General features: G+C 37.1%; 1 protein-coding gene across 1 annotated transcript in view; it reads left to right on the top strand.

Moving 5' to 3' along the window:
• The window catches only part of LOC127583306 (eukaryotic translation initiation factor 4 gamma 3-like), a 266,563-nt gene extending 251,698 nt beyond the window's left edge, over positions 1-14,865 (top strand). The window contains 8 exon segments of the mRNA XM_052039146.1: positions 1,226-1,398; positions 2,405-2,530; positions 4,402-4,483; positions 4,624-4,722; positions 5,698-5,844; positions 8,089-8,170; positions 11,165-11,311; positions 12,239-14,865. Coding sequence (XP_051895106.1) covers positions 1,226-1,398; positions 2,405-2,530; positions 4,402-4,483; positions 4,624-4,722; positions 5,698-5,844; positions 8,089-8,170; positions 11,165-11,311; positions 12,239-12,420 — 1,038 coding nt within the window. The 3' untranslated portion in view covers positions 12,421-14,865.
• The last annotated feature ends 5,062 nt before the right edge of the window (positions 14,866-19,927 follow it).

The following is a 19,927-nucleotide window of genomic DNA, read 5'->3' as shown; positions in this document are numbered from 1 at the left end:
TTCATGTTTCATTCAGTGCACAACTAGGAAAGGATGAACAGAATGGGTATCATTTTTCTTTGTAGTAATAATAAATAAAAAATAAGAGGTATTTAACATTATGGAAGGTTTTAATTGATTAGATTAAGAATTTCCACTTGTGTGGAAGAGGCCATTGTAAAATAATTGAAAAGAAATCAAGTGGAGAATTCAGAAGAACTATCTTTACCTAAGGAGTGGTGAGAATCTGGAACTCACCATCATTAGGAATAATTGAAACAAATAGTGTAGATGCTTTTAAGAAGCAGATCAATAAGCATTGGAGGAAGAAAGTATTAGAAAGTTTTGCTGTTATTTTAATTAAAAAGGACGGAAGGAAGTCAAGTTAAGCACAACATGGACTGGTTGGGCCAAGTGACCTGGTATTTTCAAACCAGGATTAACATTTTCCAAGATAGCTTATCAATTCATCATTAATTATGAATACTAAATGTCCTTAACATCTTACATGAAAATGTATGTGTTAAAATGTCTGAATCTGTACTTTTTGAACTGGTTAATTTTGCTGCTATTGCCAAAAATGATGAAAAAATATCTCCATAAATTTATTGCCATTGCTGTTTGAGGTTTTCCCTCGTATTTCAAGTGTTTCATCTTTCCTGGTATGTTGTGAGGTTTTGCTCGTTCTGCAATATAGTAATGTGACTCATAATATTTGCTTGTGCTCAGTTGCCTTTTCTGTCCTGCTGACAGTGATGGTATATTCAGAACTCCTGATTAGGCTAGTTATAAAAGGCTAAATAATGAACTGGGAAGGAAAGAGAGGAAGCTTCATTATTTCCTTTGGTAGATTGCAAAGAATTGGGTACATGTCGGCCTTGTGATTCCATTGAATGTTTTGCTGATAATACATCTATCACACATTTGGTTTATTTCCAGTCCTATCATTAATATGTAGCGTGTTCTTGTTTTTTTTTACAAAACCACATACTTGCCAGTTGTTCCTTACATCCTTCAGTTGTGCCAGCAAATAGAACTGGCCCCATTCCCTACATTAGTTTCTCATTAGCTTAGCATTTTGACAGCTACTGTTCTTTGGTCATGTTGGTGCAGAAAAAGGGAGAAGAATCAAATAGTTAAAATAACAGACAAAATCATCAGGGTTATTTGTAAATGGGGTGAATGTGTTTCTCGGAAAGAGGAGTGCTTGACAATGATATTTGACTGAATTATTTTCTACTTCCAGGAAGCGCTCCAGTGTGTGGATGAATTGAATTCACTGAGTCTCCTCCATGTCTTTGTAAGAGTAGGTGTGGAGTCAACATTAGAGAGAAGTCAAATAACAAGGGAACACATGGGGCAGCTTTTCTACCAGCTGATACAGTCTGAAAAACTACCCAAGGATGAATTCTTCAAAGGGTAACACTTAATGAAGAAAAATAATATGCAATGAAATCTTGCATAAATAGCTGGTTTATGTGTATGTTTGTAGAATGTCTTTCACATTAAGGTACCACCAAACACTGTATACAGCTAATTCCATTTGGAGGTGTAATGATCAATATGCCAGCATGTGTGACTGCCATTTTACATCTTTATGGCACCTGAAAATCATCAGGTCATCAAGAGCTCCACAGTCTTCATCAGTTCTGCTTATCCTCTGTGATAACCTGAACTACCTATTCAGACAGAGGCCCCATCACATTTGATCATTTACCTAAATTGCTTACCAAATCTTGCCAGTTTGGTTATTGAGTTCTTAATCATCATTTGACTGCAATAAAGGATGAGCAACGACTGGGATTTAATAAGCAAATAGTTTACTTGCCTGTGCTTTAATTCCTCCCTCCCTTTTTGTTGACTGCAAATGTTCGGATAGAAATTTTAAATTAACCAAATTCATTGTTTGAAATTCAACTAAATACTCTGGCTAAACTAATTCTGCAATATGTTATAATTTGTGTTCAATCTCCAGTACTCAAATTGAAAGTATCAGACAAGAGAGTGTACATCATTAATCAGAATGTGTCATACACATGTTAACCAAGATCTGAACTTGTACTTAGCAGATATAATAGCTCAAAATAGCAAATGGAGTGGTATGTTTCACACCTATTACTCCATACATAGTGAGTGAATTGGCTATAAGCCACGGATGTTTTGTCTATTCATTGGCTGGCTTCAGGACGTACTTGTGGATGCTACTTAGTGAAATTGGGGTGAGAGAAGGACTGCATTTAATGACAAGTGGATTTTAGTGGTGGAGGATGAGAAGATACTACATTCAAGCACAGTATTGTTTTAATTTTTTTATTGCTGTCATCTGGGTATAAAATTATGGTGTGTGTTTTCTTGCAAATTAATGGGTATCTATTCTGAAATGGAATGAAGGATTTTTCTCTCATAGTTATTTGTTTCTTCTCAGGTTTTTAGAACTCTTGGAATTGGCAGAGGATATGGCCATTGATATCCCACATATATGGCTGTACCTGGGTGAACTTGTGACACCCATGTTACAAGAAGGAGGAATCTCTATGAGAGAATTATTTACGTAAGAAACATTTTACTTTTACTGCAAGAAATTTTATCAGTGTTATGGAAATCTTAAAATTTAGTCCAGTTAAAGCTCAGCATTTTAAGCATATTTCTTTTGAGCACTCATTAATCTAAATTTGAGAAGGGAGATGATTTGAATCTGCTCTGCACCTGGTTCTTACCAGTAAACCATATCCTTTTTGTTGAAATGAGAACACATCCAAGCACTTGGCTTTATCAAGGTAGATATTTACAGAACTAAGCAATGGCATGTTTTGTAAATCCCTTTAATCCTGAAATGGGTATTCTTTGTGGTGGTCTTAGTTGGTAATTTTTTTATGGAACGTGAGCATTGTTGGCAATACCAACATTTAATGCTTATCTCTATATCCACTGAGATGGTGGTGGTGGGCTGCCTTCTTGAACCACTGCAGTCCTTCTAATTTGAGATTTTTACTTCAAATTCCTTTTATTATTTTGAGAATTGGGATCATTCCCCATTATATTTTCTCTTCTAATACATGTCAGTTCTGTTCACTGGAGCATATAAAAGTTCTTCATGTTGCCATTCTGCAGCTCTTTTGCAATGCCAATATATATATAATTTTCTATATCATGATGTGCATCTTTTCTGATCTTACCAATGTCTTATGTTGTTCCAGTAATAATTTAGATAAATGTTCTACAGAATATATTATTTGCCTCAACATTTTATTTGTCTTTGAACCATTCCCACGTTATATCTTTTACATTTTAAGTTTAGTGTGCAGAATTGTAAATGTATAAGGCCCTTCAGTCATTGTTTCACCAAGTGGAGATGCAGAGCTATTTATTATGTCCTCATAAGATACTACATTTATCTATCCCAACAGTAGCAGTGCTTACATTATCTAGCTATTGAATTTCCACGCTGTTTAAAATGCTTTGAATTTTTTTTTTGTTTTGCTAACTTCAATTTCTAATCTCTCAACCAGAACTTAAACACAATTTTCAAAGCTCAGTACTTCACAGCAAAATGATTAAATATTTCAATGATTTAATTTAAGTTTTTGGTCAAGCTCTTGCTCTGGATTATCTGTATGCATTATATCTAACTTCCCAGGATGCTCAGTCTATTTCAGTCATCTACACTAACGGAATATTCTTGCAATCTATGTTCAAAGCTTCTAAATTATTTATCTGATGCAAAGCTATATTTTGACATTCTATATCCACTCTAGTTGCATGAATAATACTCTTACAAAATTGTCACCAGAACAGAATTTAAAGTTGATAAATATTCTTCAATATAATTTCAGTTCTGCTCTGCTCCCAGGACCAGTACAGGAAGTTTATAGGGAGAGGTTGGCCAGGCTAGGTCTTTATTCCTTAGAACATGAGGGGTTGTTCCATGGAAAATGAGGGGCATCCTTCTAGAATTGTTTAAAATTATGACAGGCATAGATAAAGTGAACGATAACAGACATTTCCCCAGGGTAGGGGAGTCCAAAACTGGGGGGGGGGGGGGGCATAGGCTTAGGGTGAGCCGGGAAAGATTTAAAAGGGACCTGAGGGGCAACTTTTTCACGCAGAAGGTGGTCAGTATATGGAATGAGCTGCCAGAGGAAGTGGATGAGGCAAGGTATCATTTAAGAAACACTTGGATAAATGAAGGGGAGGGGCCGAGAGGGATAAGGGCCAAAAGCAGGAAATTAGAACTAGCTAGGTGGATAATGTGGTCAGCATGGACTCGTTGGGTTGAAGGGCCTTTATCCATGCTGTATTGCTCTGTGACCAATCGTGCAAGAATTTTGTCCTTAGTTGTAGTTCTCACCAGCTGCAAGTGTAAAGATCCTGTGTCTGTTCTGTAGAATATTGAACAATAAATATGTTTTCCTTCTCTTACAGAGAACTTAGTAAACCTTTACTTCCTGTAGGGAGAGCGGGGGTTCTGCTTGCAGAAATTTTGCACCTTCTATGCAAACAAATGGTGAGTGAAAGGAGAATTCAGTCCAGAATGTGCTGGTTCACAAACTGATATAAACAGAACAGCATTGAATCCTTTTGCTTCTCTTGTGTGAAGACTGTTGGAATTGATTCAGAACAACATTTCACTTTTATTGTTAACAGAGCCATAAGAAAGTTGGGGCCTTATGGAAAGAGGCTGGCCTAAATTGGAAAGACTTCCTAACTGAAGGAGATGATGTTCAACACTTCATTAGTGATAAAGTGAGTCTACTACTTTTAAGTCTCAATCAATTCATATAGTAAAATGTCCAGTTTTGCTCTATTGAGATGTGTGCCTGTCTTAATCATTATAATTCCTTGACCGATGGCTTCAGCACCTGTACTCTGAAAAGTAACATTAACGGAAGTCAACCAATGGCCATTTCCAGTTGGGTTGAGAATGAGCAACAGAACTTGCATTTTCTTCTTAAGCCCCAGAATGAATAATGGCCAAGCAGAAAGATGGAAACTGCTTTGAGTGTTTCTAAAAATCACTTTGTCATTGCTGTGCATTAGAATCATTTCAAAGTTCAGTTTAGATCAACAGACATGGCAGATAAGAGACCAAACTTGCTAAATTGTGTGAAATATGAAAACATTCATGTACAACAATTTTAGCACTGTAAGTATTTTGTTGCCCATGAAATTAACCAAGTGAGAAGGTATTTTCAAGATATTTTTGAGGCTGAGCAGATTGTAATTGTTTTATTAGTTCCATTCTGTGGTACATTATGTTTTAAAACAACTTAAATTTTAGAATTCAGTATACCCTGATCTTTGACAAGAACTAGAATGAAGTGGTGTACTGGATCATAAAACTGTATTTGATATCCTTGACCTTGTTTTACCTCATGGTATTCATTCTTTTGTGCTTTAATAACATTGTATTGGTTTAAATTGTATGGTTCTAGAACCAGGCACCTTTTGTTCAGCATTTTTTGAACTCCTTTGTTGAATCATCAACAGTCACAGATGTACCACTGTCGCAATAAGATTAGAGAGTTGAGGTTTTTAACTGTTTTCTGTCTAGCGTTTGTGAAGGTGACACTCCAGACAAATGAAATCATTGGTAATTGTTCTGAATTTCCAAGCACAAACCAAATAGGCAGGATAGGTGGAGATACTACTGCAGAGAATAGTCATGTTTTTATTATATTGGCTGAGAATATTAATATTAGTTTTGTGATTCCTTTGCAGAAATTGGAGTTTACCATATCAGAAGTTTCTGGTCCTACTGAAGCACTTTCAAAAATGGAGCTCTCTGCTGAAGAACTGAACAAGTGGCTAGAAAAACTTATTATTGAAGACAAGGCCAGCAATGAGCAAATCTTTGATTGGGTAGAAGTAGGTTGAATTTTTCAGAAGCAAAATATTGTAGATGCAGGAATTCCGCAGCAGGTTAGGCAACATCGATGGAGAAAGAAATATAGTTGACAGTTCAGGTTGATGACCTTCCCCGCCCTCAAACTGATTAAAATTTGTTGACCTAAAACATTGTTTGTCTCCACGGAAGTTAACTGATCTGAATATTTTAAACATTTTCTGTATTTATTTTAGGTTGAATTTCTGACCTGTAAGATTAATTCATTTGTGCGGCAATTTCTTACGTTGACCATAATATTAAATTTACAATAAATTTGTGTTCTGAACATGGTCATTAAACTAATTATCACCAAGACAAATATTGTATTTGTGTTTGGTTACCTTTAGTAGCCACAACATTAATGCAATTCTTTCCTGTAAATACGTAAATCCATCAACTAACTGGATGCAAGCTTGTATTTGCAAATGAAAGTTATTGCTGACATTCAAATACGGCGATTTTTATTTCTGTAATTGTTACATAAAGAAATGAGTAACTTTAAACAGTACCCAGGCATGTCCGGAATCTGTTGAAGAGTCTGTTTGATTTTTCAGTTGCCTTCCCTGCAGTAGTTGGTGATCAATAATTCTGTGATGCTGTTGATTCTTTCATTTAATAATATTGATGTGTTGATTTAATTTTTATTGATCTAATGTAATTAAGGGCAGACAGGGCATTTTGCTTCAGGTAAGCAGAGATTCTTTGTGCATAGATTTCTCAGTACTTGATTCAGAGATTGTTCAACATAGCATCAGGTTTTCATGCTTGTCAAATACCTCCCAAAAAAAAATCAAACACAAACACTGAGACTTCAGTCAATTGAAGCTTACTCTAGATGTCATTTAATCATTAAGATGACTCCTCTGAGACAAGGCAGGTTGCAAAATTAACATTGCGGCAATTTTTCATTGTTTCCATATGTAATTCATTGCAATCCTGATCTGCAAGGATTATGTCCAATTAGGCAAGCACAGAATACAGATTTCTATGTTAAACTGAAACTCTTTTGTTGTAAAATTATTTTAAAATGTTTTCAACATAATTTCTGAAAATCAGATGCATCTAATTTACAGTGATTGCCTTTAATGTTTTGTGGCATTTTGATCATTGGTAAACTTATAAATCCATATTTTAGCTTTATGATTTTCCTATACATTTCCTGTACTTGTGGCTGTTGCTTATCCGACCAATGCTAACTTCATATTGTCATTTTAATTGTTAATAACTAAGGATGTGATCTTTGCTTCATGATTGGCATTCTCACCTCTGAGTTGGAAGATTCTAGGTTCAACTCCTACTGAGCATAAAATCTAGACGATACTTCAGTGTAATACTGAGGGAGATCACCCAACTGTGCACTGAAATTTGAGGGATCTGCCTTTCTTAGCAAAGTGCAAAAGATTCAGGGGAGTTCTCCTTTGTGTCCTAGCCAATAATTATCCCTCATCTGAGATAACTAAAATAAATTATCTAGTCATTGGGTCTTTACAATATTAAGAAATGACAGGCCCACTTCCTATATTATAACAGTTCAAAAATCCAGCATTGAGTGCAGAATGCTTTGGGATGTCTTATTATCATGTGAGATGCTATATAAATTAGTCTTTCAGAAAGGAAAAAAATCGGAACAGGTTTTTGTTTTTATTTTGCCTTGAGGATTGACCATTTTACAACGGCCCTCTCTCCAAACCCTGTTTCTTTTTAAAGCAATTGTCCAATTTTCTTTTTATCTTATTTTTGGTGTCTACTTCAACGTGATTGCTAGCAAAGAATTTTCTGTACTAGCATCCTTTGTGTACAGAAAATTTTCTCATTTCCCTTTTTAATTGTTGCATATGTGCTTTTTCTTTGTTGCATCAATGACCAGTAGGCATCATCTGTCACTAATTTTCCATAAATGCTGCTTCACACTTTTTTTAAAGAAGGAGTCACTAAATACCACAGTGCAACCCAAGTGATCACGAAGAATTTTTAAAATGGGATATTTTTCCAGCTCTGCTTCCTGCCCTTTATCCTCTGGTGCTATAATTTGGATGGGCTTTTTTATGCAGCTTTCTTATGGATGGAGTGTGGTAGTTGGTTTTATTCAAATGTACTTTTACTTTAAATATGAAATTGTAGGGTGAAACCTCAAGCTTAAAGGTCAGAAATACACTTGGTTCAAATCAAAGGAAGTTCCTTTCATTATTGTTCAATTCTAAAATTATTTCTTTATCTTCCTACAGGCTAATTTAGATGAACCACAGATTGGTTCATCGACATTCCTTAGAGCTTTGATGACAACAGTATGTAGATCATCTATTACAGGTAAATAAATCAGCTTCTTTATGTGGCTTTTATAATATACTATGTACTGATTCAAATTCAATGCAAAAAAATTGGTGATTCATTAAGTTTGTTGCTTAAGTATGTTGTATGTTCTTATGGAAAGTCATGAGTCAAATCATTAATTTGACGTCCACCTGCTAATAGTTTGCGGCCACAATGTGGCCAGCCTGATATCAATTGAGCCTGTTGAACTCCTGACTTGAATACTCTACAACATTTGCTTTATTGGCAGAAGAAGAGGTTGGGGGGGGGGGGGGCTTAAAGAGAGAGAGCAAGAGACGAGGCATTCACATGACTATCCCTCTAAGGCACTAATCATTTCCCTTGATTCATGTTCCTTCAATTCCTTCTGTTGTTTCTTCTCACCACTCAAAAGGTTTCAGCTGAGAAATGTCACCAGGGTGTCCATGTCAATCATCTGGTAGAAATCAAGAACTATGGAAATTTTTTGAAATAGTCTCAGTAAAGTTCAAAAAAATTAGGGCCGGTTTCTGTTTTTATTTGGTTGGTTGCCAATATGGTTGGTAATTTTTGCAACAATTATAAGGGCAGTGTTTGCCAAATTTACTCTCCACTCCCAGGGTACCCAACAAACCAGAGCCCTAGGGAAAAGCTGGGGTCTCACTAACCTATATTCTTTCACCATTCTGCTGTGCCAAAAAATCTCAGCAGGGATGGACTGCAGGTAAGACTGACACACAGGTCAGATTATTGTAGTCCCAGCGGCATGTCAGTGAGTGAGTTGTCTACTAGAGGCTGGCTTGGCAAACAACAAACCCCTCTGCCAATCTGGCCACCTTCCGACCAGGAACAGTAATTACTCCTGCAACTGTTGGTCCATGGGTCAGACCACACTAAACCCTTAGAAACGGTAGATTTCTTTTTTTAACTTCGTAGGAATAATTTTTAAATTATATGCAAAAACTTTAAAAGCAAAATTCTTTGATTGTAAAGCAACAAACAAGAAGCTGAAGGAACTCAGTGGGTTAGGGAGCATCTATGGAGGGAAATGGACAGTCGTTGTTTCGGGTCAAGACCCTTAATCTGGACTAAAAGACTGAGGAGAAATAGCCAGTCTAAAGGGGTCAGGGAAGGGGTGGAGCGAGAGCTGACAAGCAATAGGTGGTTCAGGGTGAGGAGGGGTGATAAGCAAACAGAGGAGTAAAGAGTAGAAATAGCGACAGAGGTTGGAAGGTGATAGGTAGAGTCAACAAAAGGCTGCAGATGATGGAAGCTGATCAGAAAGGTGGAGCATGGAATCAAATAAGGGAGCTGGGGAGGGCAGATGGGAATGGTGGGGGAGGGGACCCAGTGGGAGGAGTGCATGGGTGATGGACAGATGGAGTGGGTGGAGGAGGGGAAATAGGGCCATAGGGGTCTAGGGTGTTTGTGTGGGAGGAACTGGTTAGATCAGGAGGAGAGAGAAAAGGGATAGAAGGGGAGCACTTTACCTGAAATTGGAGAATTCAGTGACCGTGCTGTTGAAAATCATAAATATTGGTTTAATTGCTGATGAGCACTGAGACTGTTAGCCACAATAACCATGAACCAAGAACTATGAATAATTTCACTTGGAAGACTCATGGGTGTGGTCATTAAGATTACAGATTCTGTAAGATCCTCCCTTTAAGTTACATAATTTCTCAAAACGAGCCAATCATATTTTCAGTTATCGTGTAGTGATAAATGTCTAATACTTGTAGTTTTTGTTTGAATTTTCCATTTAAACCAAATCAAAGAAATGAGCTAACTCCAAAGATTTGATGAAATTCATTAGAATGAGAGCACATAAAGATATCTTGGTGCATAGAGGAAAAAACAGAAAGGCAACATGGCAACTGTTAACTGGGTTGTTTTTTCAATGGGGAAAAAAACACATCTTTGGACACTGAGAAACAAGTGTAGAAAGACTGCAAGCCTTTTAATCTTTTCAAAGCCACCCTGGATAATTATGTCAGAGGAAGCTGTGGGTGGTAACAAACTAAATCTTTCAGCAGTCCATGGGGTGGTTCGATGGCCCAGGAATAAGTCACCTTTCTGCTTATTTCCTGATTGACAGTTCTGTGTCTGTTAAATGTGATCTGGGGATGGAGGGAATACTAGCAAGCACTTAGATGTTAAACCTCCACTTCAAAACCTGGTATAATTCTAATACAACCTAACTGATGGAACACTGGAAAACTATATAGATTTTGAATATATTCTACAGGATTAATTATATAATGGTACTTCCCTGTTTGTTTTTAAATATGTGTTGATAGAAGTAAGACTACGTCTTATCCCTTGAGGCTGATCCACTACTCAATGAGATCATGTCTGATCCTGTACCTGAAGTTCCGCGTTTGTTTCCATATCCCTGTCCCTTTGGACTCAAAATATTATATTTGAATATTCTCAATTCCAAGGCAGATATCATAGGGTCCAAGTCGTCAATTAAGTTGTAGTTGAGATTAGCATGTAAACAATAGTGCAGCACCTTTTTTCAATCTTAAGATTGAAAGCATGGTTTTATATATGTGTAACGTCACACATTTGGAAAAAATAAAATTTATTATAAATGGTCTCGAGAGCAAAGTAAAATTGAGATGTGCTACACAGGGCAGAGCAATGTAGGCATATTTTATTTACATTGGAACATGGTGAGGTTTCTGTATGCTCTGTGGGTCTACTCACTGGAGTACTGGAGTTTATACATTGGTCTGTGTTTTGGTGAATATCTGAAATATTTTAAGTCTTGTGTGCGAGGTAAAATAAAAACACATAGAAATTACAGAATGAGTATTTAATGTTGGCTTGTTGCATAGCTTAAAACGTTTTAAGGATGCTGTGGTTATGGTATATTTGAAAAGTGCTCTGCATTCTTAGAGAGTGATTTTGCTCCAAAGTGTTAAAGAATACCATTGTTTTGAAAAGATATTCTTGATTTCTGTCCATGAGTTCCTTGCCAATGTTGTTTTTTGTTTTCACTTCTAGGAGAAGGGGTTCAAAGTCGTGTAGATGCAAACATTATACAGCAGAGATTGCGATTGTTACTCAAGTACCTTAATTCTGATCCTGAGCGAGAATTACAAGCACTTTATGCACTACAAGCATTAATAGTAAAACTTGATCAACCTCCTAGTAAGTATTGTGCAAGCTTCTTTACTAATAGTTTTATCTAAAGTTTATGGAATATAATCTCTCACCCCTTTCTCTAATCAAAGTAATTTTGATTTTCATTTATTTGAATTTCAATCATTTTTAAAATTTCTGAATATTACAAATATATAAAAACGATTGAAAGCAGCTGGGAGCTTTTACAACCAAGGTGTTGCCTGTCCAGGTTTTCAGGGTAATTTGAAGGCAAAGCCTTCACACTGCATGGCTGAAGGCTCTGCAGTCACTGACACCATGCTACTAGTCCTGGATGCTCTGGGCCAGTGAAATTGGCTTTCCACATTCAGAACAGGTCAGTACAGACAGGCGCTAGATCAGTAAGACCTCACCATTCTATGTCTTTGTATACCTTGCAGTCCAGAGCTGTGTAAGCTTGAGAATCCCTTCAGGGTGATTGCATCTCAGCGCAAGGTTTATGTGATCACGTTGGCTTTGATCTATGTATTCGAAAGTGAGTGAGAGGAAATTAGTCGCAGTTCCCCATTCCTAATAGTTGTGTTATAACTTCTTCTGAAAAAGAGTAGTTGTAGATGATGGTATTTTATATCCTCGATGGTTAATTACTGAGTATTTTTTTTCTCTATTGAATAAGAATTTTAAAATAGACCATCCAGTTTTCTCCATATGGATGGCACTCCCAACCCCACGTGTCTACCCCAATCCCATGGTCCTTTATTCACATTTCTTACAGATGCCTCTCTAATCTTAAAACTTGCCATGGTCCCTGCTGAAACAGAACTCCAGTAATACTGTATGCAATCATAAGCTTTTTCAAAACAAAACTCTAATTTCATCAAATTGCCCCCAGTATAAACAGGCAAATTGTTTTTCTCTGTGCTGCAATATACTAATATGCTGCATTCCTTTTCCATTTTTCCTATTCCAAAACAGACTTGTTAAGGATGTTCTTTGACACTTTGTATGATGAGGATGTTATATCTGAAGATACATTCTACAAATGGGAATGTAGCAAAGACCCAGCAGAACAGAGTGGCAAAGGGGTAGCGCTAAAATCTGTCACGGCTTTTTTTACATGGCTAAGAGAAGCAGAGGAGGAGTCGGAAGATAACTAAAACTAAAAAGTCTTCGCCAATCAAAGTGCACAAAGGCCAATCATCGCAACAAATATGCACGGATATACAGTCAGCGATCATGATGAAAATTATGGTACACGCACGTAAAGAAAAGCCGCGGTGATGTTAAAGAACCATGGGTGGGAGCACTAAAAGAAATGTATTATTTATAGAAAATATTTTTGTTTTAAATTTTACGCTTTTTTGTTATTTTTAAAAGGACATATGGTTCCATTTTTCTGTGCAGCAAAAAAATAAAAAAATTGAACACTTTAATTTATTTTTAGAACTGCAACGGTGATGTAATTTGAGTTTGCAGTTACTGTAAACAGAATGTAACATAGAAAAAAAGACCCAAACTCTTGCCTACATGGCCATTACAAACAAATATAGGGCATCAAAATTTAGTATATGGGTAGGTTGGGGGGATGGGGGGGTGGTAACAATAATGGCTGAAAGTAGTAATATGTACCAGTAATTCTTCCTGCCTGCTTCAGCTTGCTCTAGAAATGTACATAACATTCAACTGGAAGATGATGCTCCCCGAATTTCCAAGCCCATACATTATGAACTGCAGAATATGGAGAACTTGTACAAAACAAAAATTCAACTGAGGAAGTGCTTGTAATACTTTCAAACTATAGAGCTACTCAAGAGCTTGTAAATACATAAAGAGAAATATTTAAAAAAAGATGACTCATTACTATCTTTTCACTTTCAAAACTAAATAAAAACAAACCGTGCAAGTTGAAAAAAAATCAATAAAAACTGCTGTTTATCTGAAAGTTCATGATCACAAGACCTGTTCTACATAAGTTTGTACTCCGTTACCTCACTGTAATATATAGTGCAGTGGATGCAGTACTGATTATTGTGGCAGAAGTCATTATCGAATGGCTGGCTGACACAGGTCAGTCATTGGATTATGACAAAAGTTTAAAAAAAAACATGCTGCACGTATGAGGATCCTTTCTCCTTACAAACTTTCTACCTGTGATCCGAGACGACTGTTGGATCTTGTGAAAGAAATGGAAAAACCTAGGAGGTCAGAGTCTCTGTAATAAAGGATTACAAGTCCCATACAGAAATGCAAACTTTCTCAGAAGCTGCTGCCTTGATTCTACATACAGCAAATCGAGGATACTACCATGTGAAACAGCACTTTCCTTAAACTTGTGTGGTTAATCTCATGAGTTACTGGTCTGATTTGAAATGGCAACTCACAGATTAATGCTAGATTTTACTTGTACCAGTTTGTGCATTTATTTGAAAATTGGTTTTGAAAAGCCAAGCTTAACGTGGATCAGTTATGATTTTGAGACTTGCTTCAATGCAAGTGGCTATTGGAATGCTTATGAAGATAATGTTCCAGACTTGAGATGCCATTAAATAACTGTATAACTTGAATTAAAAACTGTTCTAGGCTGGTAATAAATGCTGGGTGGATTTTTTTTCCCTGTTTTCGGAATTTTTGCATGTTCAGTGGTTCTGTTCTGGATGCAGCTGTTGCACTTAACTGCCAAATTGTGTGTTGGCATTGGTTCATTAATACAAAAGCAAGATGTAAATGCCCTATGGATTCATCAATGGCTTGAGCTGTTGATGCTGGTGACTGGACTGTTATTCACGTTTTTCGATATGTAACGTGCCTTGACGAGCATCAGCCTACAGGAAATATTATATACATGATGGATAGAAATGTGTCCGAACCAAAAAAAGTTAAAATGGACTCTGAACTAATGCATTTTACTTATCCTGTGACTTCTTCCAGAAGTCATAACCTAAGGAAATAACAAGTTAATGTAAGACTATAAAATGGTTCTACTGTGTACAAAATGGAGGCTCAAATGACCATTGGATACTTTGGGTACACATATGAAATGGTAAAGTCGTTAAAGTAGATTTGAAAGTACTCTTATTTAGTTCTTTGAGCATCAAGAATGAAATCTTTGGTTTAAGAGGATCATTGTGAAATGGCAACTAACTGGTTGGTAGAAGACTTGTGTTTTAATACAGTAATGATTCTGTGTTATGGGAGCCTTGCTAGGTTTGGGTGGGTCCAGGTTGCTCATTAGTAAAACCTAACTCTGGTGCATTGTCTAAACTTGATCCAAGCAAAAGTTGAGATTCCATTGGTTTGCTTTGTGCAATAAATACCTAAGGGGATTAGCCTGGCGTTCTACTCCTAATGACATCTCAGATGCTGTAGTGTGGAAGTTAACCTTTTTATCAGAAAGTCACTGACGTGGTTTATTTCTCATGGTTGTGCATGGGCTACTACATTACGGATCAAGAAAAAGTGAGTATTTGTGCATTTTGTGATTCACTATATTAAATAATTAAGAGTGGAGAATAATTAATTTTATCACAAGTCTAGAGAGCCAAAAAATATTGCTGAATGCTTGAATGGTGCTTCATGAATGTTCCGACTGTATAAAGCAGCATTGTATCCTATTTTCATTACCTTTTCACTCAGTTGTAATCCTTTGCCAGATAAAGTTGTAATTTAGTAACACATTAGTGTGATGTACTTGTGTTCTCTAATTTGCTATTTCCTAGGTTGAGGACTATTAGGCTCAGACAACACAGCTTTATCCTAAATGTATATAATTGATCACGGAGAGAAAGGTCCTGACCCATTGTATAAAAATTGGATGCCATTCAGTCATAGAACTACCAGTGTTCTTTAGGGGAGCATGATCTATAAACGCAGTTATTGAAAGAAGGAACTAAAAATCAGATGTTGTGTGCTCAGTGTAACAGCAGAGAACTCAAAGTGGCAACTGCAACAGCTTACTGTGAGGTGGAAGAATGTTTCATGAGTCAGAAGTTTTCATGAAACTGCTAGTTTATGAAAAAATTACTGCAGCTTTTGATAAGACCAGACTTAACAGCACTTTTGAAATGCAGCATTTTATGAACATTACAAATGTAATTAAACACTGGAAGCATGAAGGTGTTTGAATTGAATAATGGGATCCTACTGGACCATACGTTCCACTTATAATTATTAAGTGAAACAACATAAGGAAGTGCAATCAGTTTTCCTAAAGTGTGCAGTAAAATTTATAGTTTTATTTTCTTTATGAATACAGAAAAGTTAATTACTGAATTATCTGCATGCAAGATCAGCTATGTAAAATAGAATGACTCCATTGTGTGTCTTATGCCTATAGTAACAAACTTCAAAATTATTAAATTTGATCTGTTATTCCATCTTATATTTGACACTATTTCTCAAAATAATCTTCATAAACTTACTAAAATTGCCTTCACCCAATAGAATATATGATAACTTTATTCCTTTCCTGGGGTATAGTTCAGTTTGCATCAAAGTCAAATTTAAATTGGAGCAAGTTGCAAAGCTTTTCCAGTAGATAATTTTTAAAAATGTAAACCTGTTAAGGGGCATTTATCTTGATGGTCTGATTTCTTTTTTTCCCCATCCCCTCTTTACTGACATTTAGTATCTTCATACTAATGTGTTTCCAGGGCTCTCCACCTCATCGAAATCCATATTCCTCTTGTTTCTCTGACCTAGAGAGAAATTCTAAGTGGTTACAGAAATTTACTACTTGAACTGATGTGGGGCTGATTAAATAGAAATATGTAACCACGATGATGTATTGCTTTGCTGTGCAGAATATTTATTGTTATAGTACCTGAAATTCCCACTGATAGTCCACAAAATTGTTTTAAGCAAAAACTTTGAAGATTGCTCTTGTGACAGTACATGCAAAGTATAAATCTTGTGACAGTTTACCAAATTATAATAGTTCAGTTATCTGCACCTCTGAAACATGCTGCTTGAAGGTGTTCATTCCAAATCAGCATCCCTTCCCCTGCCTTGATCACCTGTCCTCCTCCTCCCCCATCCTTTATTCCATGGTCCACTGCCCTCTCCTACCGGATTCCACCTCCTTCAGCCCTTTGCTTCTTCTACCTATCACCTCTCAGCTTATTAGATCTTCTCCCCCTGCCCCACCCACTACCTTCCCCCATCACCTGGACTCGCCTATCACCTGCCTGCGTGTGCTCCCCCCCCTCCCCCCACCTTATTCTGGCTTCTGCCTTCTTCCTTTCTAGTCCTGATGAAGGGTCTTGGCCCGAAATGTCGACTGTTTATTTCCCTCCATGGATGCTGCTTGACCTGCTGAGTTCCTCCAGCATTTTTTGTGTATTGCTTCAGATTCCAGCATCTGCACAATTTCTTGTGTCTCTGTTTATTGTCCATTAGAAAGTTTTACAAACTAGAAACTAAGAATGGCTTTTTGACGGTGCTTTAACGTTGCACCAGCAGGATAAATGCTGTCATTCAGCCTTCTCCCCTCCTTTTGTGTTGTGCCAAGAGATGGGGCCAGATTTTGCTTGAAAGCTATGGGCATCTGACCGACACGCTATTATTGGTGCACATTATCCACAGGGTAGTTTAAAGTGAGAATGGAAGTTCAGTAAGTTGCCTCAAATTTCTGGCCATTTTGAGTCACTCTGGTGTTATTTTTGTGAATGTAGCATCTCTCCTTGCTGTGATTTTCATGAAAGTTCTGTGTTTGTATTGTTGCCCATTAAAACTGATGATCAAGTTCAGTCACAGGATATGTGCCTGTCTAAACAATGTGATATTTGTTAATGTCCACCTCTATTAGCCAGAAAGTGGACAGTTATAAGAATGGAATCTCATTTCTCCTAGTTGTGAATTGTTAGGTATAAATTTATTTTTATTTTTTTCCTGATTTCTAATTTGCCTCATTCCTCTTTCTGCGCCCAACTTGACATTTAATTCTCCATCTTTTGATTGAAGGTGTATTTTTCCTGACACTGAGATTTTAAAGAGTACATGAACACAAGCATCAAAATTTTTAAAACCTAAACACATTCAAACAAATATAACCAATGAGATCTAAGTCAGAAAAATCAGTTATTTACCTCTTCTTCTATCGTGAGACCTCTTGCAATTCCTGCAGTGGTCACTGGGTGGCCAACGGGTTCACAAACTTCAACTCATTTTCTCTTGGACGATGTGCTTTGCATGACACTTTGAGGAATCTTCTAAAATCTGAGCATTTATTCTCTACTGTGATGTCTTGACAATCAGATTTTGTACCACATGTTGTTCTGGGACACTTGCAAACCAAAGGAAGTGTTTGAAAATATGTTTTAAAATAGATCACAAGACAAGACAAGGGAGCAGAAGTAGGCCATTTGGCCCATTGAGAAATAATGTAATCATAAAAAATTTGATCATGGATAAAATACAAAATAAATTTGCTACTTAGAAAATTAGATTAACTAAAGAAGGCTGGACTGAATTTGTAAAGGATAAGTCTTTTGCCTAGCAAATTGAGATTGAGAGTGTATTGATAAAGTAAAATGAACACGGGCATACATTTTCAAAGTCTTTAGATAATGAATTTGAATTGACATATTACCTTTCATGTCCTTGGGGTATTTCAAATACATTGAAACACTTCAAAACTTTTTTCTTAATTTATGGAATGTGAGGAGATGGTAAGGGAGTCACCACATTGAACCACTGCAGCCCTTCTGCTGATGGTACTCTAATAATCCTGTGGGGTGGGGAGTTCCAGGATTTAAAGCCCAGTGACAGTGAAGGAATCTCATTATGATGGTGTGTAACTTGGAGGGAAATCAGCTGGTGGTGCTGTTGGAGTAGCCTAGGCGAAGAACCGGAGCAGTATGCAGATAGTAAAGCTTGCAACCATAGTGTCTCAATGATGGAGCAAATGAATAATTAGGATGGTGCTAATCAAAGGAGCTGGTTTGTCATGGATAGTATTGAGCTTCCCGAGTGTTGGATCTGTCGTCATCCGGGCATGGGGAGAGTATTCCATTGCACTCCTAACTAGAGCTATACAGAAGGTGGAAAGGCTGTGGGTGTAGGAATGTGATCGGGCAGCAGAATTTTGAATGAACTCAAATTTGGCAGAGGATGAAAACAAGGTAGTCACAGTGAGAAGGAATTGTCACGTCTGATGGGAACTGGCATGGATGAGGGTCTTGGGATGCAGATCAGCTGAAGCGGGGCAAGTCTGACAAAGTGATATGTGAGCAGTCTTAATGACTGAATGGATATGCAATCAGAAATTAAATTATGTGACACCAAGATTGTCAGCAGTCGTACAAATGGTTTGGTAAGTCTTCCTATTTATGTGGAAGTAACTTGGATCATCCTTAAGTCTTTCCCTTCACTGCTGGGTGTTGATGAAAATAAAGTAGACGAAGGTACCAATTTGTTGATTTCAAATGATACTGTACGTCGCAGGATACAATGCCATCACTGGTTAGGGTCTTGTAATTTACATAGCCATGAATAACATCCGATATGTAACTTAGTATTTTTAAAAGAAAATGGAATGCAGTCCTCTGGACTAACATAACATTTTGAACCCTTCAAGGACTTATTTCTCAATAGTTGTAAATTTCAAAAACCATACACATTGTGCTTCTAATGAAGAAAAACCATTGGAGAACTTGCAAGAGGAATCAAACAAGCCAAGTCTTTGAGGAGAATTTGGAAAGATGAGGTGAATATGAAGAGAGAGTTTTTGAGGTTGCATTTAAGTGTGGGAATGGAGAAGTTATGAAACAATACAGTAATTGACCACAGATTTACAAACCAAAATGTGTTTTTCACTGCTTCATTTCTACTTTCTATGATGAGAGCAATAGTTCTTGTTTTTCCACCATGAGATCTTTTTGTAAATGGGAGAATATGGATTCTGTTGGGCTAGCTCTGGTTGTAAATCCTTGAACACAGAACTAGTAAATGCATTCAATCTTTTCTCAGTCCTTCCTGGCCACTACAGTTGTACCAGAGGACTAATGTTGCTAACAAAAAAAAAGAGGAAGGAAGAAGCTGAGTAATTATGGGCCAGTTAGTTTAACTGCAGTGGTGAGCAAATAATTAGAATCAATTCTGAGAGACAATATCAATGTTCAGTTTAGAAAGGCCCAGATTGATCAGTGGCAGGACAGATTTGTTAAGGGAAGCTTGTGACTAACTTGATAAATTTTTTTGAAGGTAACAAGAGTCGATGAGGGTGGTGTGTTTGGGGTCGACATGGATTTTAGCAAAGCTTTTGACAAGGTCCTGCATGATAGGCCAATCAAAGAAATAACAGCCTATGATATCATGAAAGTGGGCAAAGGAATGGCAAATGGAATTCCACTCAGACAAGTGTGAGGTGATACATTTTGGGAAGGTAAGCCAGGGCAAGACATGCACAATGAGTGGCACGGCCTTGGGGAGTGTTGTAGAACAGAGAGACCAAGGGATACAAGTACATTGTTCCCTGAAGTGGTGACACCATTGCACAGTGTGGAGAAGGTGTATGGCACACTTGCCTTCACGGCTCAGGGCACTGACAACAAAAGTTGAGACGTCATGTTGCAGCCATATAGGACATTGGTGAAACCACACCTGGAATGTTGTGGGCAGTTTTGGCCATCATGCTACAGGAAGGGTGTGATTCAGCTTGACAGGGTG

This window comes from Pristis pectinata, chromosome 26, assembly GCF_009764475.1.
Source record: "Pristis pectinata isolate sPriPec2 chromosome 26, sPriPec2.1.pri, whole genome shotgun sequence".
Classification (NCBI taxonomy): Eukaryota; Metazoa; Chordata; class Chondrichthyes; order Rhinopristiformes; family Pristidae; genus Pristis; species Pristis pectinata.
This window is presented reverse-complemented; position numbering and strand designations above follow the sequence as displayed.